Source organism: Haliotis rubra, unplaced genomic scaffold (genome assembly GCF_003918875.1).
Source record: "Haliotis rubra isolate DU_JTF1 unplaced genomic scaffold, ASM391887v1 Scf124, whole genome shotgun sequence".
In the NCBI taxonomy this organism is placed as follows: domain Eukaryota; kingdom Metazoa; phylum Mollusca; class Gastropoda; order Lepetellida; family Haliotidae; genus Haliotis; species Haliotis rubra.
Window position 1 is genome coordinate 1,820,945 of NW_025765159.1, and position 27,284 is coordinate 1,848,228.

Genomic DNA, 27,284 nt, shown 5'->3' on the forward strand with positions numbered 1-27,284 from the left:
TGACATACATATTTTTCTGACAGGTTTGGATTATAGAGATCGGGAGAATGTTTTGGTCTGAATAACTTTCAAAGAGAGACAGCTTGCCATAGAGAAGTCGTCCAAGATATGAATTAGGTCAAGGCCGATATTTCTTCCTATATTTTATTGTTGTTACGTTTAATAAGTATGTAATTAAACGGGAAGGATTATAATTAGACGTATACGAAGTTCATTTGGAATTGGGACGGATTGGATGTTTCCGACATTTTACGTTTCTCTGTGGGGAACCTGCGCGCGATAAATGTTATGAAAGTGAAGCTGGAATCTCATTATCGTTATAAACCACGCTGGTGAACAATAGTTGGAGCACTTCCTCTCAGGTGCAATGTCTGTGTGTAATAGTTCTCGACACGCAATCTATAGTGCTTGGTTGTTATCACATACTCTCTCTGCAATAATATTTGAATCGAACAATATTTATCGCTTTTTCTCTTGTGTGCCCAACACGCCGAGGACATATTTTTTAACTGTCATATTATCTAGCATTTATCACAAGCTCTCCTTGTCTGTTCTTTAGACATTAAGGTACGGACGACACAGAGTTGTGTCCCTTGAGTGTGCCAGAAACATATGATCGTGGGTTCGAATCCTAGCTTATGCTAAATATGTTTGCCAGTACTATACTTGTCGTTGATGGATGTCGTCGTATCTTACGTAGATCGATGCTCATGAAGTCAATCACTGGATTAGCTGGTCGATACCACAATCATACAGCTAATATAGGCCAAATGCAGAGAGCGGCGTTAAACGAAAATAAACGTAGTGGTTCTTTAGGCCATCTTTAGTTGTTGAAAATCTTTATAAATAAGTGAGCGTGTTCGCTGTGAAACAGTCTAAAAACAAAAATTACCACGGACGTTAAATAACAGAATGTGATGCCACAAGTCTGACTCCGGGGCAAAATAAGCGGTCCGCTTCTCTGCTTGTGGGTTATCGAACGTAAGTAATGGGAAACATACACTCCGGTCTGTACGTGATCATATGGCTGTGAATTCACATCATGCATGTCAACAGCTGTTGGTTGATTTCACTTATAACACATACGTGTAAGCACGAATGAGTGTGAATAGGTTTTCATATCTTAGTGCAGGTGAATACGTTGATGGACTTCTGGATATGATAACCGAGTAGCGCTATGCAAAGCTCTCTAGATATGTATCTGTCTGAAGTATTCATCTTAAATTTACATTGCGACAACTATTAATTAGTCTATGATATGTCAAATAGGAATGCTGAAATGGATGATTGCAATTGACACACATTGCGTATCCGTCGCTGTTGCTTAGAATCTGCTTGGGCTTCAAATGTCATAAATAATGGCCATTGTGTTGTGTCTTTGATAGAGCGTTGAGTGGCTAATTGTGGCTGTATCACGAGTGCCGCTTGGCTTGAGCGTTGTGGCACAGTTATGGCACAACTGTATTCATCCTTAGAATAGATATTTCACCTATAACCATCGCTCACGCTGTCATCATCACATCGTTGTACAGAGTTATGTCCCTTTGATTTTCAGGATCCGATTATCGGGGTTTGAATAAAAAATTCTCCCCGATTTTGATTCCTGGTTGTAAATATATATCTCGTAGACCAGGTTAACATTAAGCTGTGCTATTAATGAAAGTATGTGTAAAGCGTCGCTGAACCAATCTCACTTACTCCCATTGCTCATGTTATCCGCCTATTTGCTACTTATATGTATAGACGTACAACATGCTTAATTGTATCAGTTGATTTCCATTAACACTAAATACTCACATATTATACATTTACAATTATAATGAAACTAATTGCCGTGTTCACTAATGTTGATTTGTATCAATATCGATAATTCTAATATCACCAAGTCTATGCTCGCTGGATTGTCCGGTCAAGTGGTCATCTGGTGCAGTGTGATGACTTAGGATATTGAAAACTACAGAACGGTATTATCTTCTTCACTTAGCTGAAGACATCCTGTGGCAATGAACCCAAAATGGCGTATAAGTAGCCAATTCCATTTCCGAATTGCACCAGACCGGGGAAGATGTCACTTGATGACCCTTCTTTACAGTGCAGACTGGTGACGTCGGTGACGTTGTCATAGTAAGATCTTTGTTTTGAAGGTTGACTGACGTAGCGCTGTACTTGGTACACCTTGGTACATGGTGCATTGCCGTTGTAATTACCACCATAGTCTGTCTCACCGCCCCTGAAGCTTATTAGTGCCCATTCTGCAATACTAAAGCCTAACCTGAAACAAGTATAGATTTCAGGAATATCCCTTCTCTCTGGAGCTCCTGTTCAATATAAAACGAACAGTTTGTTTCTATCATTATTATATGTATTTTGAGACTAAGCGTTAGTCTATTACACCATAGTGTGCTGCTTTTGATCGATACATATCCAGCTTAATTTGGATTATTGATCGAACACTGGAACCATGGCCTTCTGCTGACTACTGGTTTTGGAACCAAAGAAAATTACTGGAATTAAGCATCTGTACAAAAGGTGAAAGACGGAATGAGATCAAAACCAGCATGATGTATTCTTAGGTCTGTGTGATCACGAGGAGAAAGGTTGGAGTTTTGTAAGAGTCAGGTTTAATTGGTATAGCGGTGTACACCTTCTGAATGTACTTGTTTCAATGAGAGAGGACGCGAATTTTAATGATGATCCAGCTGATTATATTTGGTTTTCAAAGGAGACCCTGTGACCTTTTTCATGATTCATATCTTTAACGTTGATCTGATTTTTATTGATCCAATATGTAATATTCTATTTTGCCTTCTTGCACCAAGTGGAATATGTTTCCGCAGATAATCGAAAGTGTCTTTTTCTTGCTTTGACGATTGATAGGCAGCATACCAAGTCGTATTGTGTATGTCACCAGTAACGTTAGCTTAGTTTTACGTTTCAGTATCTTGTGTCACCCTCCCTAATTCCCCCGGGGCTGACTTGAAATTGCCCATACCTTGGAGATAAAGATCCGATCAGGCTCAGGTTTACAATTTCGCTATCTCTGGGATATACACGTTAATTCAGCTCATAATAGAATTTAAACTGACCTGATACCTTGAATTCAATATAACTTGCACGGTGTCTAACGATTACATTCTCCATCAGACTGAAAGTTAACATGTCTAATAGAATTTAAATTGCTTAATTTCAGTTTCTTCCAAGTTCATTATTTTTCATGTTCTTTTTTTATCGTCCAGATCAGTGATAGATCTGTTTGTTGCCTTAGAAATGTCTGGATCGTGATTAGGGCGGAGTTATCTCCCACTCAAGCTCACCGGCACGACATAACCGGAATACTGTTTTTAGCGGCTATTATCTAGACTCACACCAGATACTTCCTCCTGATCATTGATGCATCTGAAAATATCCATCACTGACATTCGATTATTGAATGATTTCCAGAAAAGTAATGACAGACTTTCAAACGTTGTATACGTGATTTGCAAATCAACATCATGTTTTCTTTGATGATGTCTGTACCCAAAATAACATCGCTATATTTATCATAACGTCGTCGGCGAGGCTTCCTGCAGACCACGCCGGTGTTCACGTCACTCTCGGCGCCTCTTTGTTGTCTGTTCCGGAAGATTTCATTATCGGAGACGATGTGCACATTGGCACCTGTGGTCAGAGGGATTGCTTCTCAGTTGCCGAGATTGAACTCGCCACTGGTCAGTCGGTCTTCTTCAGAATTCATCTCGTTAAGCTCAACAGTGCAGTATAACAGAAACTAATCTCACTGAACTGTCCTTTGCTGCCTGTTAAAGGTCGTAATGGGCTGTTAGGTTGAAATCAGTCCTTCTTCAATGCGTTTGGATTTCTGGGTCTGGTGTCTTCTGTCTTGGTTAGCGCTAAATTGAATCAACGGTAGATTGGAACTAATCCTGTTGAATAAATGAGATTCTCAAACTCAATTAAGTCTTATATATTTGTCTTCGTTCACGCTGGTTAGAAGCAGGCCAAAACGTCGTATGATTATTTTGCATTAGCAGAAAACGATTTTCGTTGAATCGAAAGGCTTATTCAGGTCAAGGTCGGGGGCAATGGTGCATCCAGTTTTCAGAAACTATAAATGTTAACAGGGAATGCTAACGATATCAAAGTCACCTATTAACCGAATTCGAACTAAGGTTGTCCAAGGTTCTCCACAAAGGCCTTCTGAAATGTTATTTGTCTGTGTGTCTATGCCGACGGCTGTAATGGACCTCGCTCCCCCGTGATGGCTTGGCAATACAGCGTGATATACCAGTTATAAACCAAGAACGATCAAAGCTAAACGTTAATTATGTCGGCGGTCGAAACCCCAAATGTCCGTAATGATATCCACAAGTGGACAGTCACAGACGGAAGTGGACGGCGAAATGTCAAGCTGATTCTCCAAGTGCTTACGTGATAGAAGCCTATATCACAGCTTGCTCGCAATCTCGGACTCCAACCTGACAAGCACGTGTATATTTGCCAACCCAAAGTGTGCTGAAGAAAATCATTACTGGTCATTAGTCCCGAGTCTACTGGCTCCTGCTGTCCCACCGTCGACGCCTGACCTTTACAGCCACTGGTCAGCTTCGACCGGACTATAAACCGGCGAAACTCAATGCGATGGTGCCACGATCTGATATACCTCAAAACGAGGCTGAGCACTTGAGGGACCCGGATATCGGTGTATATATCACATAATCACCGGATGTCAATCAAATCTCGCCCCAACAGCTTCTTCTTTGATCTCGGCATAATTCGCATTTAATGTTGATTTGTAATTTCAACAATTTTTTCGCTTGCTTTTGATTGATCGGGTGTATTTTAATGTCAAGTGTCTTCTTCTTTCCGTTTTATTTGTCTGTCGTGTTAATTCACAATTTTGCATTTAACATAGTCGTCTGCGCTTAATAAATTACGGAAATTCGTGTTTCGTCAACTCACATTTAAACATATTTGTGGAACTTGGCGCGTACGTCTCCAGTAAGTCGAGAAGCTTGAACAATTCCATTTGTTAGCGTTCCCAGGGTGAGAAATTAGTGTCCTGCGCATTTCTTTATTGCTAAATTGATGACGTGCAGTCAGTATATGTTGATTAATGTCCACGTCTTCCGTGTTAACTGTTGGTCTTAGTTGTAGAGACATTTCAACTTGACCTTGACCTTTCCTCACGCCAGCGACTTGACCTTGACCTTTACTCACGCCGGCGTAGACAATGTTCATTGGTCGCACGAACACCGGGTGTCATCATATCAGGTTTACAGTTATTATTACGACTTGTTACCACAGGTTCCAGTGAAAAATGGTGCTTCCATTATATTTCGGTTTACTTCTTGGGGATGACAATCTGTAACGTATTGACGTTTTATTTAAAGTTCTATATTTACCAATGCAACAACATTTACTGTAACTACTAATAGCCCCAAACCTGAATTGTTAAGAAGTATTTGTTGTCAGTGTCCCCATTACTCAAATTTCAAATAACTCAATGAAATAATTCTGGTTGATTGTCAAATAACGTCGTCCATCTCTCAGAGGTCAAAATTCCACATGTGAGCTATTCAGATTTGAAAACCTGAAAGCGGAGAGATTAATAACATTAAAACATTACCATCTGACTCCCTGTTTCAGTCTTATTACTATTGTGGACAAAGCCCCAGCAATGGTTAAGGAGGGTTTTAACGTGGCGAAAGGTATGATGGGTAAATGGGTTGGAGACGGTGTTGCTGCCGCGGTTGGTGTTGAACTGGTGAATGGAGGAGGGTGTGGTGTGTGTGTGTGTGTGTTGACTGGTTGATGAGCTAAGTCAAGGCGTGCAAATTGTTGGGTACTGTAGCAGCTATGGTTGAAACAATGGTAGGTGTCGTGGCATGTCCTTCCGAGTTGATAAAGTAGCAGTTGATAGAGTAGCACTTGATAAAGTCAATTTGTGCCCTGTTGTTTCTGGATGGTTAATTTTGTCGGATCCTGACACAAGCCAAGAAAGTGAGTGAGTGAGTTAGTTTTACGCCGCTTTTAGCAATATTTCAGCATTAATAAGGCGGGGGACACCAGAAATGGGCTTCACACACTGTGTCCATGTGGGGAATTGACCCCGGGTCTTCGGCGTGACGAGCGAACGCCTTAACCACTAGGCTACCCCACCGCCCCGAGTAAAGAAAGACCATGCAAACAAATCATGGCTTTTCCACAACCCCACTGCTTCCAAGAACGACAGTTTGCAAATAAAGCCCCGTATGAAGTCGACCAAGTCCCTTAAACTATGCCACCGCCATCACACACATGAGTCAAATAGGTTATAATACGATAGATCATTAAATTCCTGGCATCATATCCAATTTATTTGTGTAGGTTTTTTCTATATCCAAAACTCACTGATATCTCTCACATGTGAGCACACAAGTGCTCAGATAGCTTTGATTGATGAGTGTGTTTTATGTGGAAAAGAAATTCGCTCGGTCAATTGATATCAAGAATTGACTTACTCGAAACCTCTCCGAAATTCCCACAATCAGATATGTGTACGCAAATACAGATTGGCCACTGATATGAATGGGGCAGTGGAATATGGAAGGTCTGCCAACCACTTAATCGTGACGAGCGAAAAAACCCATTTGCATTAAAGGCGGCCTCCTCTTCCCTCTCCCATCGTGGAAGATCGAGCCCCTAGTTCTTATGCTTGTCGTGAATAGCCGTCTTAAACGAGAATTGTTTAGTTCCAATATTAATCTCACTGGCTGTATACAATCACAACACGATATTGACATGCTTTCAACTTCTAGGCCCATACTTCGATATAGATCCGGGTTAGAATTGGTCTTCAGTAACCCATGCTTGTCGTAAGAGGCGACTAACGGGATCGGGCGGTCAGGCTCGCTGACTTGGTTGACACATGTCATCGTATCCAAATTGCGTATATCGATGTTCATGCTGTTGATCACTGGATTGACTGGTCCAGACTCGATTATTTACAGACCGCCGTCATATAGCTGGAATACTGCTGAGTGCGGCGTAAAATAAAACTAACTCACTCACGCACTCACTTAGATACAGATCGCTGGTGTACGTGAATGTCAGAATGCAGCGTAAAACTATTCAGTTCCTAACTGTTCCCCCAGTTGTGATATCTTACATATTCAGCCGACCGTTAGGCATTGTGTATTGAGTGTATTGAATGGTGATCAGGGCTTTGAAAACGTTATGCTCTGGAACCAGATCAACGTACATCCCCATAGTATACAAGATACTTATAAAATTTGGATCCCGTTAATACGGAAAAGCAGTGTAACGGATAGGCGGCTCTGAATTCATTGCTGAATACGTGAAATTCAAAACTCCTCAATAATGGTAATTACGAACGGAAACAGATCGCCGGAATATCGACGTTTCGTTTTTTTACGGAAAATATTCTGTCACAAACGTCAGTGGTCACTGTGGTGACATAACACTGTATTGATTCATTCATTCATTTATTTCAGTAATAAGGCCTCAGGCCCACGTACATAATATATGCAAATATTTACAATTGGTGCTGCATTTCCTAAATTTTAAAGATATGACGATCGTAGACTGACAGCGTCTTTCACAAAATTTGCCAGGTTTTTTAACAATAAAACATCAGAGGACTGTAGCATTCTTACAAGATTCTCTCTGTGACTGCTAGTGTCCACGTGTAAGTAAGGAAAATATTTAAGACGTATATCATGATAAACAGGACAAACAAAATTAAAATGAATTTCATTTTCAGTAGCATTTAAACTACATAGTGGGCAAAAACGGATGTTTTGTCCATACCCTGCCTCCTTCGTGTATTTTGCATTATATCGAGTTCGCCGATTCTGAACAAGGTAAGCATGCGTGCGTATTCTTTACGTAAACTGCTTAGGTATAGCTCGGGAAAGAGGGACACTTTGAACTCTGCATAAAAATTTAGTTTGGAACAGTTTGACACCTCAGAATACCATGTTTGTGTATAACAATCTTTAACCCTAAGGGTAAATTCATTTATAAATCAACCCACATCACCAACACCTTGACATTGCCAAACTATTCCAAAACCTAGAGAATACAATAGATGCTTAATATGAGTAACCCAAGTTTCCCTACCAACTGCATCTAAACCTACTAACATACTATAACACTGTTTGGGGTACCTGTTTTGAGACATATTAAGAAGTTTGAACCAGTATCTTATACATCTGACATATGTATCTACGTAAATACCATAACGGCCACATTCGCCCAATACAGCCAACACCCAAAACAAATTTACAAAATTTAGCTTGAAAGCCTTCAAGGAACAACCACTGGTGGACATCCCAAATCTCTAAACCATACAGAATTATTGGTTTGATTTGTGAATCAAACATTTTAAACAGAACCTTTGGAGAAATATTACGAAGTTTATAACTTAGTTGACGAATGGAAACCACAGCTTTAGTAGCTTTCTTGACTAATGTTTGTACAGCTTTGGACCAACACAATCTATTTGAAATAATGATACCGAGATAACAATAGTAGGTTGATATCTTGATTGGGACATCGCCCAGTTTCCATTTTTCATATTTCCTTAATTTGCCACCATTTCGAAAAACCAATATTTCAGTATTGATTCCAAAGATACGATTACCCAACGCATGCAGAACATTGACAGAGTCCTACTTGAGACCCAAACCAGGACTTGGTTCCTGATCCACTATCGATGAACTGCGCTGAAGGTGATACAGTATCTCGAACTGGGGTTTTCTCTGCCCTTGGGGTGCGCAGTCAATATTGATGCTCGCTACACATTGAAGAAAGTACCCCGTCATCCAGTTTGCTTGAATAGACCATTTTTACAGCTCCCTCTTGTGCGCTTGAATATTTCTGAAGGCGACAAACGATTTTGGCTCAGTTAATCTTCAGGGAATCTGAAGGTCTGTGCCGAAGCCATCGCCTTTGTACTTGGACGCGCTAGACGTACCACCATTGCTGAATATTCAGATGGAATAGTGAACAGGCCGATGAGGGAAATCGTCCTCCAAATATAAAGGTCATGGCTTATTAGTAGACGTTTTTATTTCCCCAACAGGATCACGTGTAAGTTCGCCTGCTTTCTTTCTTTCAGTTGATCAGCGAAGCATGTCATGTCGGCCATTTTGATTTTCTGAATGTGAAAAAAGAAACGAATTCTGATTTTCACCAACTGATTTATGAGTTCGGTCGTTCTGGAGGGCTTATCCAAGCAGTTGTTTTCATTCTGTAATGTGTGCCTCAAAATGAAATCTGATTTAAGTAGATATATATATATATCTATATACCCGTGATGATCAAGTTTGGAATTGGCCTTCATTAAACAAGCGGGATCGGGTGGTCAGCATCGCTGATTGGTTGATTCATGTACCCGTGATGACCCGGGTAAGGATTGGTCTTCAGTAACCCATGCTTGTCGTAAGAGGCGACTAACGGGATCGGGTGGTCAGGCTCGCTGACTTGGCTGACACATGTCATCGTATCCCAGTTGTGTACATCGATGATGTTGATCTAAGCATTGTCTGGTCCAGCCTCGATTATTAACAGACCGCCGCCATATACCTGGAGTACTGCTGAATGCGGCGTTAAACAACAACCAACTAACCAACTAACCAACCAACCATGATTCAGATACTCGTATCCCAATCACGGATGATGATGCTTATAATGTTGACCACTGGAACCAGCCTACATTCAAATTGTGAAATGTTTTCATTGGAGGGTCGACGCAGCCTTCGATGCACTGCTCCATATCGAAAACAGACGGTGCGTGGGACCTTGGGAATTCTTGTGGCTTCCAGTTTACTTGTCAGTGAACACGTATTGTGTCAGCGTTTTGGCTGAGTACAACTCGTCTTACCTGTTTCATGGATGAGTGAAATGTATCTTTCTTAAGTGTATCTTTCGACATTCAGGGAAGAAGGTTGAATGTGTCTAATTCTCAGTAGGACTTAACCTTATGACGCCTCGCCGAGAGTAAAAGTGCTTTGATCACAACGACGCGCGTGTCTGTCTCGTGCAGGTTAGTATGACGTGGCTGGCTCGGATTGGCTGAGATATGGGTTCGTTACTGATATGCTGTATTTAGATTTGTTTACATTTCATTGACGGAATGCATATTTCGTTTTCCGGAGGATATGAGCTTTTGGAGAAATGTTTTAAGATAAAGTTATATTTGTCGTGAGGTTGCGGAAACTTCAGAAAATATATCTCTTCTTTCTTATTAGGACTAGTTCTCAATGTCAATGGCAGTTCTATAACGGTATTTCAAAGGTAATGAAGTGTAGTTCTCTAAGTCATCTAAAACACGGAACATGAATCAACTACAGTGTGTTATGATTACACAATGCCATTTAGAAAGTGGTCAAATGTAACAAAGTGTAGTCCCAAATATAACATATGTTATAGTGTGTTACACCTGGTGCTCAGTTGGGCAGAGTTGCTGTGCAGAGGTACGTCCCTTGCCAACACAAGGATCTGCAGATCACGGATTCTAATCATGCTTTAGCGCTGAGGCTCATTCCGTCAGCATCAACAAATAGTCGCACTCACTAGCACCCGGTGTCACAGGTGTCTGCCCAATAGAATCCGTTTTGGCAGATATTCGATATCGATTATTCAATACCCTTGACATTTCAACTTTACTTCGACCTTCGTTAATTTCAGCTGTCACCCAACACTTAGGTGACACCCCATAATAATACTGAAATAGACATCGGACGGAATTCACTCCTTTATATAAAAAGCACGAGTCTGTCTTCGAAGCCTGAAACCAGTTTCAGATCTGGTTAAAAATAGTGCACTGCAAAATAGACTGTAGAGTGGCATTTAGTCCCAGTTGTCTGTATATCCAATGGCAGGGTGGAAATAACCCATTGCCCGACGCCCGAGTCCAGTGTTTTTTTCTGTCGGGCAAGCAAATTTGTATATCACACTGTACCGGTGTCCAGTTGATATTCCAATGTTAATTATGTTGTTTGTTTTAAAAAATCAACAAGAAAATGGCCGGTATAGCGGAAAAATTATCAGGGCAAGTGAATTTACATGTGCCACTGTACCGGAGTACACTAGCAATTTTAAAGTTATTTCCACCCCTGAATGGGGCCAAAAACAATGCGTAATTTCAGATTTGAGGTGATCTAGACTTGCTAAATTATTCTAGACTTAGGCTGGATTAGTTTCTAAATATGTTCTATAGGATATGGGGGACAGACTAACGAAGCTTGTATGACGGACCCCAGTTTACAGTAAATGAATGGTTTTTATAGTACATTTCGACAATTGGAAACCGCAGTCCCTCATTTTCAAAGGTCAACTATAGTCCATACTTCCAACATAAACCGGTTGCTTTGATTCTCAGACGCTAATCTAAGATGCCAATCTTAGATCTCAGCAGTCAAAGATATCCAAATACCGGAACACCATATCCTCTCCTCAGAGGGGGTGGATACAGGTAATTAAGGGGTGGGTGTAAACCCTGCACCCCCCTCCGATCCCTCATGATCTCCCCTCCTCCGTCCTTTTATCCCCCATCCCCTGACCAAGGAGTTATACACCAGCCTGGTTCTCGGGGTCTGCTGCGCTAACGCTGACACTGAATGTCGAAGCGTTAGCGCAACAGACCGCTGAAACCAGGATGGGAGTTGCATTCCCTGGTTATTGTGCAGCGATAATACACGTGGCTGGTCGCCAGAAGATTGTACATTAATCAAGAATTATAATTACCGAATGAGATGAGACTGGCGCCACACAGCGTTTAGCTTGGCTGAAACCTGTTTTAGACACATTTGTTCAGCCTGGGAGGGTTGGGAACTACGAATCTGAGAAAACCATGAGGCATCTCTCGATGCATATCGTTTTGTCAACTTTGTATGATCAAATGGCAGTTTGGGTAACCTTTAATCGTATGGCAATCTCTGAAAAGATCGCCTGAAAACGCCATGACATTTCCATTTAATCGTTACATGAAGAAGCCTTAGCACTTGGGCTGACGTGGACCCGTTTGTCAGTTTGTATTACATAGGTGAGGAGAGTTCCATGATGTTAGTTCTGCGTTCAGAATCGGTGTCAAAGTATATGAGTAGCATAATTCCTGTGCCATGACTTCAGCCTTACGCCGAACGTATAGTTACGCAGAACACTTGGATAACCGGAAGTATGCGATGTAGGTCACGGTGTACAACAAACTGATGTAACCGGAAGTAAGCGATGTAGGTCACGGTGTACAACGGTCCGATGTAACCGGAAGTAAGCGATGTAGGTCACGGTGTACAACGGTCCGATGTAACCGGAAGTAAGCGATGTAGGTCACGGTGTACAACAATCTGATGTAACCGGAAGTAAGCGATGTAGGTCACGGTGTACAACAATCTGATGTAACCGGAAGTAAGCGATGTAGGTCACGGTGTACAACAATCTGATGTTATAAGCGTTTACTACTAAATAGTATTCATTTACGTTCATACGTCCTCTTTGCTTTTAGGGATTCCCTAGGTCGTTTTCCCGTGAAGATCCGGTTAGAAGAGATCTTCAGTAATTCATGCTTGTTGTAAGAGGCGACGAGCGGGATTGGGTGGTCAGGCGCGCTTGCTTGGTTGATGCACGTCAACTTATCCAAATTGCGTAGATCCATGCTTACATGTATTCGGACCGACTCGATTACCTACAGACCGTCGCCATTGTTGGAATATTGCCGAGTGCGTCGTTACACAACAAACAAACAAACAAACCAACAAAGGTTGCTCGGTGTTTCCGGAATTGGAAATCGTTCGAAATCGATCCGTTTTCCTGTCTCGTCAAATACCATGGTTTCCGCTGTTGTTCATTGCGCAACTGATTCATGTTAATTAATTTCTTCAGTAAGTATCAGCTGATGTTGTACAACACGCGCAACCATCCTATCAAACGCTTAGCACGTAGCGTTGCACTGCGTGGATCTATCGACAGCACTTCAGGTACGCATCGATCCGTTTTTGCAGAATATGTCAGATGAAATATATATGAGCTAACGGCTCTCCGCAAACTGTCAAGTTTCCAGACTGTGCGAACCATTTCTATTATATTTCCATTCGCTGGATGAAAAATGTAGCTCTTCTAATTCACGGTATTGAAATGGATATAGTAGGTCACCGTATAGCCGTGGAAAATTGACATGCAGTAAATCAGTGTATGTCTTCGCATCATTCGGCAGCGTACCCAGCAGTTAATACCAGTTCAAACAGGCACAACAAGCTCCGATTAACGTTATTGATCGCCAGTTCATCAACATACCCATACCATTACGCACGCTTCAGTGAATATCTGAATATTGTTTGACGCCGCAGTTATAGTCTAAAACACCCACCTTGAATTTAGTCAGGAGAACCTGTGAGTGATGACGTGAGTGATTGAGTATGGTTTTACGCCGCTTTTAGCAATATTCCAGCAATATGATGGCGGGGACACCAGAAATGGGCTTCACACATTGTACCCATGTGGGGAATCGAACCCGGGTCTTCGGCGTGATGGGCAAACGCTTTAACCACTAGGCTACCCCACCGCCCCGAGTGATGACGTTTACAACGATCTAATTACGATGACCGGATCATCCATTTTGACCAGCCGATCTACTCTGAAGTCAGCTCTTCCGGAAACATGAAGGATTTGGGCCAATCCCAACTATGAATCCCCATTGGGGATTTTACATAGAGCAGATGGCGTTCAGATGTAGATGTACGTGCGTGGCATTTCCAGCATTTCCTGAAAACGTCAGACGCTATTATAGCCTGTGTTAGTTCAGTACTGACGGAAAGACTGACACGGCAGACGGTACTAGACAAAGGATTGATCTAATTGTTGGTAAATTGGTTAAACCAAACACTAGTCATTGACAACCTGTCATTATGAATAACTTCCTTGAAGAAGGTTGTCACGGATTTTCCATTCTACATTTATCCGGCATTTGTTGCAAACTGAGTGATATTACGAGCAGCGTGTCCGTCCGCCCGTAGCCGTTTCCGGTTTCCGAAGCAGAAGTCCTAAACTTCTAAATATTTCGCATTGCAACTCGCTGTACAGATTAATCTAGTGGTGAAGAGGTGCCTTTTGATTATTTGGGAAAATGAATTTATTTTTTGTTTTCATGACAATTTTACGAGTGTAGTGCTCGTGTAGTACTCGTTAAATCTGTTTGGATGAAACTTGGTGTACAGATCACTCTAGAGCTGAACTGGTGTCATTTGATGATTTGGGATATTGACAAATACTGAACGGGATTATTTTTATTGATTGAATGAACTGCACCCACTGATCCAAAAGCGGAGTTTAAGTAGCCAAACGCAGTTTCCGAATTGCACCAGACCAGTAGTGTGTGGGGCGTTGGGTGGTGTGTGTGTGTTTGTGTGCGTGCGTGCGTGCGTGCGTGCGTGCGTGCGTGCGTGTTGGTAATATGTGATCTTCAGATAGCTCTTGTCGATTGCTGGGTTGATGAGACAGACACGCGAGCATCAATCAACTATTGCGGTGCAAGGTACTCATCTATTCATGCTTGTTGTATGTGTACGGTGATGCACCTGTATTAAAACCTACAAAGCCTGTAATTTATTCTACTGGTTGTTATCGGTATGGTTGTTATCGGTATGGGATGTCAGTATGTCATTCAGCCAATATCCCGGAATAGACTTATCGTGCCACTCTCCTACCCTTCTGCACCGTTTGTACCTTAGACTGTTACTCTGCCCTTCGCCTCCTACCTTTGCCACAGCGAGATGTGACGATTTGCTAGATCTAGATAAATGTAAACTGTCTTAGGGTTGGTGGGTAGCCTTGTAGTTAAACCGTTCGCTCGTCAGGACGAAGGCCTGGGTTCGATTACCCACATGGGTACAATGTGTGAAGCCCATATCTGGTGTCCCCCGCAGTGATATTGCTGGAATATTGCTAAAAGCGGCGTAAAACCCAACTCACTCACTCACTCATTCCTTCAATGCTTGGCGAGTCTACACATTAAAATAAACATATGTCACGAAATGCTTACCGTTCAATCATAAAATATCCTGAAACGAGAAGCGCTCTTCCGTCACTACGCTTTGTGTTAACCTCAGCTATTGCGCTAGTGAGTGAGTTGGGTTTTACACTGTACCGGCGTGAAGAGCGAACGCTTTAACCACTAGGCTACCACACCGCCCCCTATTGCGCTGGCATGACGCTGTCGTAATTGTATACATATCCCACCAGCAGTCGTTACCTTGCATAACAAGTATTCGGTAACGTGGTCACATCACTTTGGTATGCGTAACGCATTATCACGTGTGTTATTGAATAACGTATCGACGCCATTTATCTTACAATACCTGCAATAATACATTTAATGGAAGCGCCCATCACCCGTTATTATGCAACAGTCAAGCAGTTTGTGTGGAATATGAAAATGATATATTTCGCTGTCTGATTTAGCCAATCATGTGGTTGATGTGATCAAATAACAGAGGGTGGCCGTATCTCTTTTCTCGATAAGATGTGTCTAAACAGAATCTAAATCTTGCACACCTTATATGCGACGTGCATGTAGTATGGCTATGTATTATATGTGACATGCATGTAGTATGACTACGTATTAAGTACGTATATACGTTCTTGTGTCGATAATATCATACGGCGAAAAATGGTGATTGGCGCGCACCGTCGGTAAATAAACCATCTATGTAACGCGACGTCGGGCATTGCTGCTATTAGGTATTCCAGGAGCGTCAGCTGCTTCATGGTGTAGTAATGGAAGATGTCAACTCCTGTTATGTATGATTTCTTTCATGTCGTATGGACCCATTCCAGTATTGGTCTACGAGCTCATCCGCAGTGAAAAACTGTCGGCAGTACACGCAGTGAATATCACCTATTGCTGGTTGAGGCGACTAATGAGATTTGGTGATCAAGGTGGTTGATTTGGTTGATCGCCATCGTACCTGAAAGCGTAGATTGATGCTCATGATGTCAGCCATTGTCTAGTTTCGATGATGTAAAGGATCAGAGATTAACCTGAGTTAGTGTTACCGTGTCTCCATGGCGACGAGTATTGCACGTGTTTTCAGTATTTGGCCTGGGCCGATTATTTGCAGAGATTTGAACACCTCAGCATTAAACAGCATTAGGGGCGGTGGGGTAGTCTAGTGGTTAAAGCGTTGGCTCGTCACACCGAAGACCCGGGTTCGATTCCCCACATGGGTACAATGCGTGAAGCCCATTTCTGGTGTCCCCCCGCCGTGATGTTGCTGGAATATTGCTAAAAGCGGCGTAAAACAAAACTCAGTCAGTCAGTAAACAGCATTAACTCACGACCAATCCTAATAAGCTCATGGTTACAACTACTACAACGTCGTCTGCACCTTCCGCTGCAGCAACGCCAACTACGTCTTGTGATCAACGACATCCAAAGTTACTACTACTACTATTACTGCTACTACTACTTGGGGTAGCCCAGTGGTTCAAGCGTCGCTGGTCACACAGAAGACCCAGGTTCAATCACATGCGTACAATGTGTGAAACCCATTTCTGGTGTCCCTCGCCGCGACATTGATGGAATATTGATAACAACTGAAACTCACTCACTACTACAACCTCAGGGCAACCCTTGCGTACAAACGCAGTAATTAGATTTGCAGAGTCATGTCATTTACACATGCCAGGATCCGCTGATCTTCGAACCCAAAATTCTCAAAATTCATTGGTCTATCATCAAGTATCCCTGATCGGAGATTCTTTTAAGCGTAAAGGTCAATGGCCAGGATTCCACATTCCAGCCCTACACAGGCCTAGTATAACTGAAAAACTAAAGCTACGTTGAATCTGACTTCGTCCTGTGAACACTTCCAGTTGTAATGGTACAGCGGTATGTTCATTTTCACAGTGAAAAAACATCTGTGGGCTCAACAATAGTTCCCGATCTCAGTTACCTTGTGTGTGTGCATCGTTATCTCCTACATCTGGTCTGCAGTGCACCCGGCATGAAGGTCATCTCTTCATCTAGTCCAGACTGACCATTTTATCGTAAGCAGCGCCTCTCGTGCCTGTTTAATGGGCATCCAGATTAATATTTGAAAAACGCGTTATCAGGATGTTCAGTTGACAGTGTAAACATGTAATGATTAATTAGTTTCTTAAATAAGAAATGAACTTTTTTGTTTTACGATGGTCTTTGGGAAGATGAGTGTTGAGCATTTCAGAAATCTATACCTTGTTGTGAAATGAATAAGAAACAACTGGGTACAAAAAGAAGCAGACATTTCTTTAGTTTTACTGTCAGTGTTGATGATTGCCACGGATTTTTTTTTATAGTCATTAGAACAGTTCAACGCCAGCTTGAACACATGCCCAAGACAATCGTTAATGTAGGAAATTCTGAAGTCACTGTGGAGAATTGGTTTTCAAGTAGAAAAAGAAAGCTCTCGTGAAATCAAAACATGATTCTCGTTCTCTTTGAGCAAATTGCATATTGGTTTTGCTGAAAAAATCTTGTCTTTTGGAGGAGCGTCACCCTGGCAACCTGTTAAGGAGTGTTGTGTGGCCTTGACCCTCGGCACAGCACAGCAATTGGAATGAATTTGAATCTTGAAGATGTCTCTGTAGTGGGCATTCGTGACCCACTCGTGTTATTCCGGGGTGTTACGGAAAGGGGCGAGTGGTGACGAATGTGTAGTGCGCTACATTCGTAACTACTCGAGTCATTCCGGCAAGCCGGCTGGCGTCTCGTACCCCTCTCGTGGCCATGTTTACAACTGGGCCCTATCTAAGCGCAAACGGGCATGTAGATGAAAATAGTCTAGTACTATTACAAAGGAAAGATAACTCTGAATTTCCAAACATGGCTCACAGAATATCCTACATTCCGTGGGCAAAACGGCAGTACAGTCATTCCCTTTGTAAATATATGTTTCTCTAAAATTCAGTGTTTAAAGTTTCTGATCCTTTAGCTCAAAGTTAAAATTGTGCTTTGCATAGTTTAGCGAAGTTTCAACGGTGCCGCCATTTTCATGCTTCGAAATGCGTTTTACTACGCGCGATTTGATTGGTTTGCCACGATTCTCGGCAATTATGGCGTACAATAAGGGTACGAGTCTTCTTGTAGGTCACCGAAAGAGGCGAGTAGTTACGAATGTCGTAACTATTCCTGTCATATCTTGTAGGTCACGGGAAAGAAGCGAGTAGTTACGAATGTGTAGTGGGAGGTTAAGGTCGCTTTGGTGGCCGGGGTTCTGGATGCATGTGACGAGGGTTGGCTTGTTGGGTTGTCACCTTGTCCCCACGTCATTTCAAAGGATGACAGGTAACTGGTTTGTCTCATCAATGCTAGCGATCCAGCCGGTGTGTAATGCCGAAACACCATTCACCCTTCCTTCATGGTAGTGCCATAGGAAGCCAGAGTGTTCCTCTGGGGTAGTTGTAGTACCATGCCATCAACAGGGAGTGAGTTAGTTTATTTTTACGCCGCATTTAGCAATATTCCAGCAATATCACGGCGACGTGCACTAGAAATGGACTTCACACACTGTACTCATGTAGGGAATCGAACCCGGTTCTTCGGCGTGACGAGTGAACGCTTTAACCACTAGGCTACCCCACCGCCCCAAGTGACGACAGGAATGGTAACATTTTGTATGTTTGTAACAATAGAACCACGTTTTAACACATTTTTATCACGTGGATTGTCTTAATTCAAAGAAATGTAAATGTTCATATAAAACACTTGCTCATTTCAACAGATCGTTATACAACCTTAAGATGCCCTCATTTTAACAGTTTGAATAGGAAAGTAGATACTTCAACATGTTCTCTTTAATCAGTTAAGACAAATATTAATTGAACCAAATGTTAAAGGTATTTTGGAACTAATAATAAAAATAATTGTATTTTATGTAATCAATAACTTTGAGCGATATACATGTTACAATAAAACTTGATAAAAGACGGCCAGATCAGATTTCTCCAATTGGCCTATATCCAGAAATGATGGCCGTGCATATATCTATCTCAGCGTTAGGGGTCTAGACTTGCACAAGTCTTCTAAGGTAACAATTAATACTTTAAATGATAATATCTGAAAATAATAAATAACAGACTGGGGTCCTTAGATACCAAATAGTAAATGTATTTTGAAGCTAATAATCATTGTATTAGTACTGTCCGCTTATCTAGACTTGCCACTTCGAAGGACTGAATTACTATACATCCATGGGCTCAGCCTTTAGTACAGCCTTGAAGCAAGACTAGTTAGAGATCATGCTGTAACACATATCTCAACTGAATCTATCACAAACGGCTTGCCTGTGGAGCCTCATTATATACTTCATCCTTTTGATTAACTGCGTTGGATCCAATATTGTCGGCTTGAAGTTCTGTTTCATTTCAGATCATTGACTTATTATGATTTTCATCTTCTGTTACTATGTTTTTGCCTCAGGATGACTCTGATTTGATGTTTCACATTCGTTTTAGACACGCTAATGTTAGGCAAGACATAATTTACAAGATAGTTGACATCTCATACTCGTTTTAGAGATAATCGCTTTTGATTAAACATATCTGTAGAGATATCTGACGTCGTTTATAGATGAAAAGAAGGCGTCTTCTATCAACAGATGGAGCAAGAGCATGTCTGTGAACTTTGAAATAAAATTCAATTTGTTCAATGGTAATGGCTGACAAGCATTGTATTGAGTTTGTGTAAATGAATTTTTCTTTCGTTCAAAGCCTTCTAGGTAGTCTTTACACAGCTACTGTTGCAAACATGATTGCTTGCTTAACATTTCACCTGCAGTGCCCTTCATGGACCCTGTTTATAACACTGTTTTAACTTTAATTAACCAACTTATTCTTTAAGTCCTTTTTCAATTCTTTCATCTAACACTGTTCTCATGTACTTGTAATGTTTTACCTGTACTAAATCAACCTTTATCTTTGCATGCAATTTTACCATAGAGGTTTTTAACATACCTACTTCCGGGTACCCATGTATACAACCATTACCTCCTTATTTCATATTTTAGTCCAGTTTATCTTTTAACATCAGTTTGTTTATGTCTACTCCCCATATACCACGACGGTATCCAAGTTGCAACTATTTATATTTGAACCTAGATATTTCAGGTATTTTATTATATGAAATTAAACCTTATCAAAATCAGTGTATCTGAGTAATCTGACCCATATAGTTTCACCATATCTCAAAATAAGTTACCACGGTAATAGCAGCTTTCTGTCATACTCTCGGGTACCCATGTATACACGTTTCTATAGTTTGACCTTTAGCGTCCTCTGTTACAGGCTATGGTTCGTGGAGCTGATGCTGATCGGCGTGGTGGTGTCCATGTTTGTACTGGGGACGCTGTTTCTCCTGTGTGGACATCTCTCCACTGACCCCACGAGCCGAAGGGTCTTCAACTCCTCCGCCAAGAACAGGTGCGCCCGGGGACTCAACATCTTTGTAAGTATTCATTTCATTCGTTCGTTCGTAAATTTGTCCGCCCGTCCGTTCATTAATTAATTCATCCAATCATCCGTTCATTTATCCATCCATCCATTCATCATTTGTCCAATGTCTCGTTCGTTCGTTTATCCATTCAATCATTCGTTCATTGATCGATCATTCATTCTTTATCTATCGATCAGTACATTTCAGTTGTGGCGGCTGACATAGATACAAGTATATATCATTTTGTTATGTGTAAGTTTGCGTGCTTAACATACATATATATACACATAATGGATATATAGTCTTCGGAGTGTGCCTTTGCATGCAGCCTAGTTCCTTGAGTAGACATCGTGATCTCACTGAAACACTGCCCAAAGCAGCATCAAACTCCACTCACTCACTAACTCAGCACATTGCCTCCTTGTCGCGCAATTGTTTTTGAACGTCCAGAAATGTCGCTGTGACGAGCTTGTCAACGATGGTGTGAGGTTTAATGCTTCAAAGTACGTTAACTGGTTCTGCTGTTGGTATGCGCAGACTTCATGCGTTTTATTGATATCTTGTAGACAAGAGCCAAGTATTTTTCGCACGTGGGCGGAATTTGTTAAACTGGTCTCAAATTGCTTCAAAGACTGTAAACCAGCCCTAAACCATGTAAATATATACTTCTCCTTGAACGAATATCGATAAGTGGCCGGTGTGAATCTGTTTGATGGAGAGTAACAAAACGCTTTGCCCAGTTTATTGCAACCTTATGGCCACATGAACATAAATATCGGAAACTGTTAAAATTGCTTGTCTGGAACGATCCTTTCAACTATGATTAGGCTAGTATTTTAGGAGCTAACATTGCATAATTGTTTTTTAGAAAAGCTATGTTCGAAATTTTATTGCCAAGTTGGGTTCTGACGTTGGAATCTATGTGGACATGATCCCATTTTCGCAATTCTTAGGGTTATAAATATTTATTTTATTCATTAACAAATTAGCCCGAATTCCGGCTCCTTGAATTTATAGGCTATAAGGCCTTGGTCTTTCCTGTACGTTCACGGACAAGCTGTAAGCTGATACTTATTTGATGATGGTTTTAAAATATTCCTTCCTGCTCGTGAAACTACGGGGAATATAATTGACCTTGACCTTTCCCAACTCGGCAAATGGTCAGGGTCACTGAATACTTACACGAAAGGTCATATGAACAATAGTCCTCGTGTTCCTTCCACTTCGAGTTTAGTGCAGTCGACAAACCTTTATACTGTGTTGACATTTCTAGACCGTGTCATATTTGAAAATTTACGAGGATGCATGTGTTATTAACGAAGGTTTGGGGTCAGGGTTGAGTCAAATGTCTTCCGAAATCTGATTTTAAGCTCATTTATTTTGATGATGTGAATAAATAGAGCAGTTAATGAGTGAGAATGGTTCTGGTCGCTAGTAGCAATATTCCAGAAATACCACGGCTGCGCTTCACACAGTGTAGCCCTAAGGTGGTGGTGGTGGAATTGGGTTTAACGTCGTGCTTGAGAATATTTCGCTCATATGACGACGTGCATGCGTGTGTATGTGTATGTGCGGCTGCTTGTACTAGCCCAGACTTAAGCTGGTTTTATAGTGCTAGCCCACTGAGATACCACGCCGTAGTGAAGCATGAATACCCCACTCAGACACATTATGCTGACTCCAAGCCGACCAGTCCTTGTTGTACCCATTAATGGCGAGCGCCAGGCAGGGACCAACAAGTACCATATTTTAACGTCTTTTGGTATGACGCGGTCGGGGATCGAACCCGCGACCTTCCACACTCCGGGCGGACGCTCTAACCACTACACCACGGAGGCGGTCTGTAGCCCTAAGGGGTTTTGGCATAACGAGTGAACACTTCAACCACAAGACTAGCCCACTGACCAATTCAGTAAATGGTTGCCCTTATTACACACGCCAACATGTCATGTTGTCATGTGTCTTGTTTTCACAGTATTTAACTTTGGTTTGAAGGGCATGTTTACACGAAAATTAACCTTTTTGTCTGCACTTTTTCATCATAAACAGTGTTTGTCAAGTAGTTTCATAGCCAAAATAGTACAGATATCAAAAGTAACTAATTCATTTTTTGAGTTCTAACGATTAATATTTTCCACATCAACCGAGAGATCAATGTCCACAATAAACACACCATGGCTTATGTCCCTTGAAATTGACGTCATTGGTGCCCAACTGATAAACGAATGATATCGTTAGACCTTATTAGACCCATTTCACGTGGTGTATCTAGCACCCGTGGAGATCCGCGTTAGAATTAATCTTCAGCGACCCATGCTTGTTGTAAGAGGCGACTAACGGGATCGGATGGTCAGACTCGCTGACTTGGTTGACACATGTCATCGTATCCCAGTTGCGTAGATTGATGCTCATGATGTCAGTCACTAGATTGACTGCTCCAGGCGCGATCATTTGCAAACCGCCGTCATATAGCTGGAATAATATATTGGAATGTGGAATGTTCATCTACCCCTGTTCGTTTACCGACTGGCTGTTTGGAAGGGGGAACTGGGGGTCGGGGTGGTTTGTTCCGACACAACGTCTTTAAAACCCTTCAACAAGCGTAAATAATAAGCACAATACAATTATCTTCGCTCTGTCATGGCAATCTAAACTTTCATCCCTCCTATACGAAATCAAAGGCCTTCACACCATCAATCTTGCTCTCTGTGACAGTTCAACGCTATCTGATTACGTCATTCGGCCTTTCCGTGCTGATGCGCTAAAATAATCCACACGTTCACTGGCGACAAAATCCCCCAGCTTCGTTCTAGACAAAAAACTGACACAACCTCTCACATAACACAAAGCTCCTGCTGTTTCGACACGAGTAAACTAATACTCGTACAGTAACCAAGAACAAAGCTTTTCCCTCTCAATCCCGCGTAATCGTATTTACTGACAACCAGGAACGGACGATCGCTCGTACAATCAACACCAAGCGATCCGTTCTCGCGGCCACGTCTAAAACAGTGCGACATCACCACACAGAACATATAGCAAGTCCCCAGATTCAAGATATTCATAGCCACGGCTATTGATTCAACGCTGTGATGGAATATTGTCCCCCTAGTGCCCGTCTCTATCAACCCCCATTCACAATCCCCAGCACGCCAGCAAGTAGACCCCGCCGGCTTTATGATGTAAGGGCGTTATGCTGTATGGATAATGGAATCACTATACTGTCAGTACGGGGTCTGGTGTTTATATGGGCTGGGATGGAACCATGCTTGCCGAGCGGACGGCGAAATATCAATTCTTATTTAATTCCCGGTATCATGTTTGATCAAAGCTGTTACACATGTTTATATGTGATTATCCTATCGGATGCTTTAATTGAATCGTCGCATATCATCAATGACGTATTTACGAGTGTTTAAGTAGACCCCAGTCGGTGTTTAGCCCTGGCAATTTTTGTTTTGCTTTCAGAATTATTACAGGCCTGTTGTTTGGAATGTATTTGCTAATAGGCACATGGCACTATAAAGTATATTATAAAAATGGGAATCCAATCGCCAGAGAGACGGCGGAATGGGTGGCCAGGTGGATAGGGTGGCCTCCATTTATGCCTAGTGATCGGGTTCGATTTCCAATATTGGTGAAATTTAGGACGATCTACTCTCTGTATTCTTGTTCTGACATCACTAACAATATCCATTTTTCATAATATGTTAATTGTTTTCACAAAGTGGCCCTTAAAATTTATCTTACCTCAGACATAAGTGTCGCGTTCTGATTGGCTGAGCGCTCTTCTATTATTTTCAATGTATCCCGCTTACAAGCGAGTAACATTTCAATGTACCCCGCTGTCAATGGCAAATCATTTTGTACTTCGCGGTAGTAATTCTTTATCTCGAATAACATTGAAACACGTATGATCTACGGAAATTACCGATGTTTTGCGAATGCAAATCGATGGACGGGAGATAACTCTAAATCTGTTTTTCTTGTCAGCAAAATCTAGCGATGGCTACAAAAAGATTTGTACCCATGCTTCAAACAATTCAAAATTAACATTAAGGTGTTAAGATAAATACGTTGTTCACTGGTCCCTCGGGGCCCATGGGTTGATGTACCCTTGATGTTTGTGTATGTTCCCTGAGACCAACCAGTGTGTGTGTGTGTGCCCCCGAGAGACCACTGAGCCCGAAGGGCGAGGGGAATATAAACAAACATCGAGGGTACATCAACCCATGCCCCCTCGTGACCAGTGAACAACTTATTATATTAAAAACATACATGTCAGTATTTACATGAGGACATTTGGTGATTCAGAATGCTTAGACGATGTGACGACTTTAAAGTTATTTGTGACGTATTTGTTTCTTTTTAACAGCATATCAAATTATTTTACTACACGAGAAGGGTAATATGTGGAAATCAGTTGGTCACAGTGAATGGCAAAACATGGATACTGTCTAAAAAGTAAATTCTGTCACATAATCACATTTGCCAATGTATAGGTGGATCGGCATAATGATATTTGTTTTCTGGTTAAAGCATCACGGTACTAGCTAAATACAGACACATGCCTTTAATGATTAGGTGGGGTAGCCTAGTGGTGCTTGCGTCTGTCTGCCACTTTGAAAACCCGGTCTCGATACCCCCTATATGAGTACTGTGTGTGAAGCCCATTTTTGGTGTCCGCCGCCGTGATGTTGCTGGAATATATATCTGGCGTAAGACCATGCGTCATTCACTAAATCACTCAGGTAATGATTAGGTTGAGCTGTCATTGTTCTGCGGTAGGTTGGCTCCTTTTTAACAGAAACTTCGGACACGTAGAGCTGACCGAACTACAAAATATGTTTAGGTTCAACCGAAATTACGTAAACGAATGAACACTTTTCGGTTATATATCACACCCGGTGTCCTAGACGTCCGAGGCGCCGCAATTCCCTGTATACAGATTTCCCTCCTTTGTTCACACCGAAACCCTCGATCGTGGGTTCGAATCCCGGTTCAACTCGATTATCGTTCTTACTTTCTCACGATGTGGTTTCACCAAAGGGCTAAACGTCTGGGGCCTGCAGCACTCTCTTCCCATATTAAACTGAAATGCTTTGATATAAATGGAATGCCGTTCACGTCGGCGTTAAACCCAACTCACTCACTCATAATTTCCAAAGCTAAGCTTTTAACGTAGTTTATTGAAAGACATGTTGAACGCAAGTGCTGGAGCGGGGATTGCTAAAATATGAATGAGTTTTTGTGGTATGTTTAGTACTGTTCAAGAAATATTCGGGGCGGTGGTGTAGCCTAGTGGTTAAAGCGTTCGCTCGTCACGCGTAAGATCCGGGTTCGATTCCCCACATGGGTACATTGTGTGAAGCCCATTTCTGGTGTCCCCCGCCGTGATATTGTTGGAATATTGCTAAAAGCGGCGTAAAACCATACTCACTCACTCAAGAAATATTCACTGCGGTCAGTGCGGTGGCACCCGGAATGACATTCACATGACAGACACGACTTCGACGACGGCTGAATGCTTTAACCATCGCCCCGCCATTGCAAAACTACATGCACGAATCTACCGCCCAGCACATGAACAAAAGCTGTTTTCTAACCCTTGACGTTTCTCTGTGAATTTCTTGGAGGATGGAGGCGTTTTTGAATAAAAACATGGGTATTTAGTCAACCTTATTAGCGAAGCTGACATTCCAATCGATATCGCTTGCCGGAAGAACTCGGTGTGGCACTGTTCGGGTTTCTGGCAGAAGAGCTGGCTAAAAAGTCACCGGTGGTTGCCGGATAAATTCGCTTCACAATCGGAGAGTTCTTCACATAATCCTTCTTCAATTGTGCCTCTTGAGAAATAGAATTCCGTTGTTTGAAGTTTTTTGGCGTGGGAGAGGTTCGACAAGTAACGCGACATTTTGCCGACATGGTTGCACGGATACAGACAGCGATACATGGGGCAGAAAAAAGACAAATCTAGGTGATGACGACATACAGGCAGACTGAAGACATACAAACATAGATAGCACATACATACATGAGTGAGTGAGTGAGTTTAGCATTACGCCCCTTTTACCAATATTTCAGCAGTAGCACGGCGTGAGACATCAAAGAAATGGTCTTCACACATTGTGTCCATGTGGGGAATGGTACCTGTCTTGGGCGTGACTAGCGAACGCTTTAGAACTAGGCTTAAATCACCCCCCACCCCCGCCCCTCGGTCCATGCAGGAAACGAGAGGGAATGTTAGTTTATAAAGGACTATTTTCTTGCTTTAATGCATCGAAGTTCGAAGTATATTGTTATGTTTTGAGCTATATGAATGTTAATTTGTACGATAACCATCGATGAAGATAGTGGTTAGAACTGGTAACCACCCCCCCACCCCGCATGTCATGTACAAAATCAATGACACCCCGACCCCCTGCCCATAATTTCTAAGGATAATTTAAACATATTTTTATGTACAAAATTGCTGACCCGCCCTAGAAAGTGTGTACAAAATTGCTGACCCCTAGCTCCCCAGAACGAAATGGGTGACCCCCTTAAAATCATCATCAACACCCCACCCCCACCCCACTCCCTAACTATAAATTATGAACGGTTCCTAAGAACTGGTTTCCTTAAACACCCGTTTTCTCTCGGGACTTGCAGTATATTCATCTATAGACAATGGTTGGCAGAGAAATAGCCCTCAGTATGTGAATATCTCAACCATTTCCTTCTGGTGGTTATGGCAACCAACTCTGAAATTCATGAATATTGTATTCAGTTCAGTCCAATTTCTCCCATATCGAAAACACTTTCCCTACTCTGATAG

General features: G+C 41.9%; 1 protein-coding gene across 4 annotated transcripts in view; it reads left to right on the forward strand.

Moving 5' to 3' along the window:
• The window catches only part of LOC124266228, a 110,767-nt gene that overhangs the window by 57,283 nt on the left and 26,200 nt on the right, over positions 1–27,284 (forward strand). For all 4 annotated transcript variants that reach the window (XM_046701042.1, XM_046701043.1, XM_046701041.1 and 1 more), the window contains one exon: positions 20,320–20,479. In XM_046701042.1, coding sequence (XP_046556998.1) covers positions 20,320–20,479 — 160 coding nt within the window. The remainder of the gene's footprint in view (positions 1–20,319; positions 20,480–27,284) is intronic.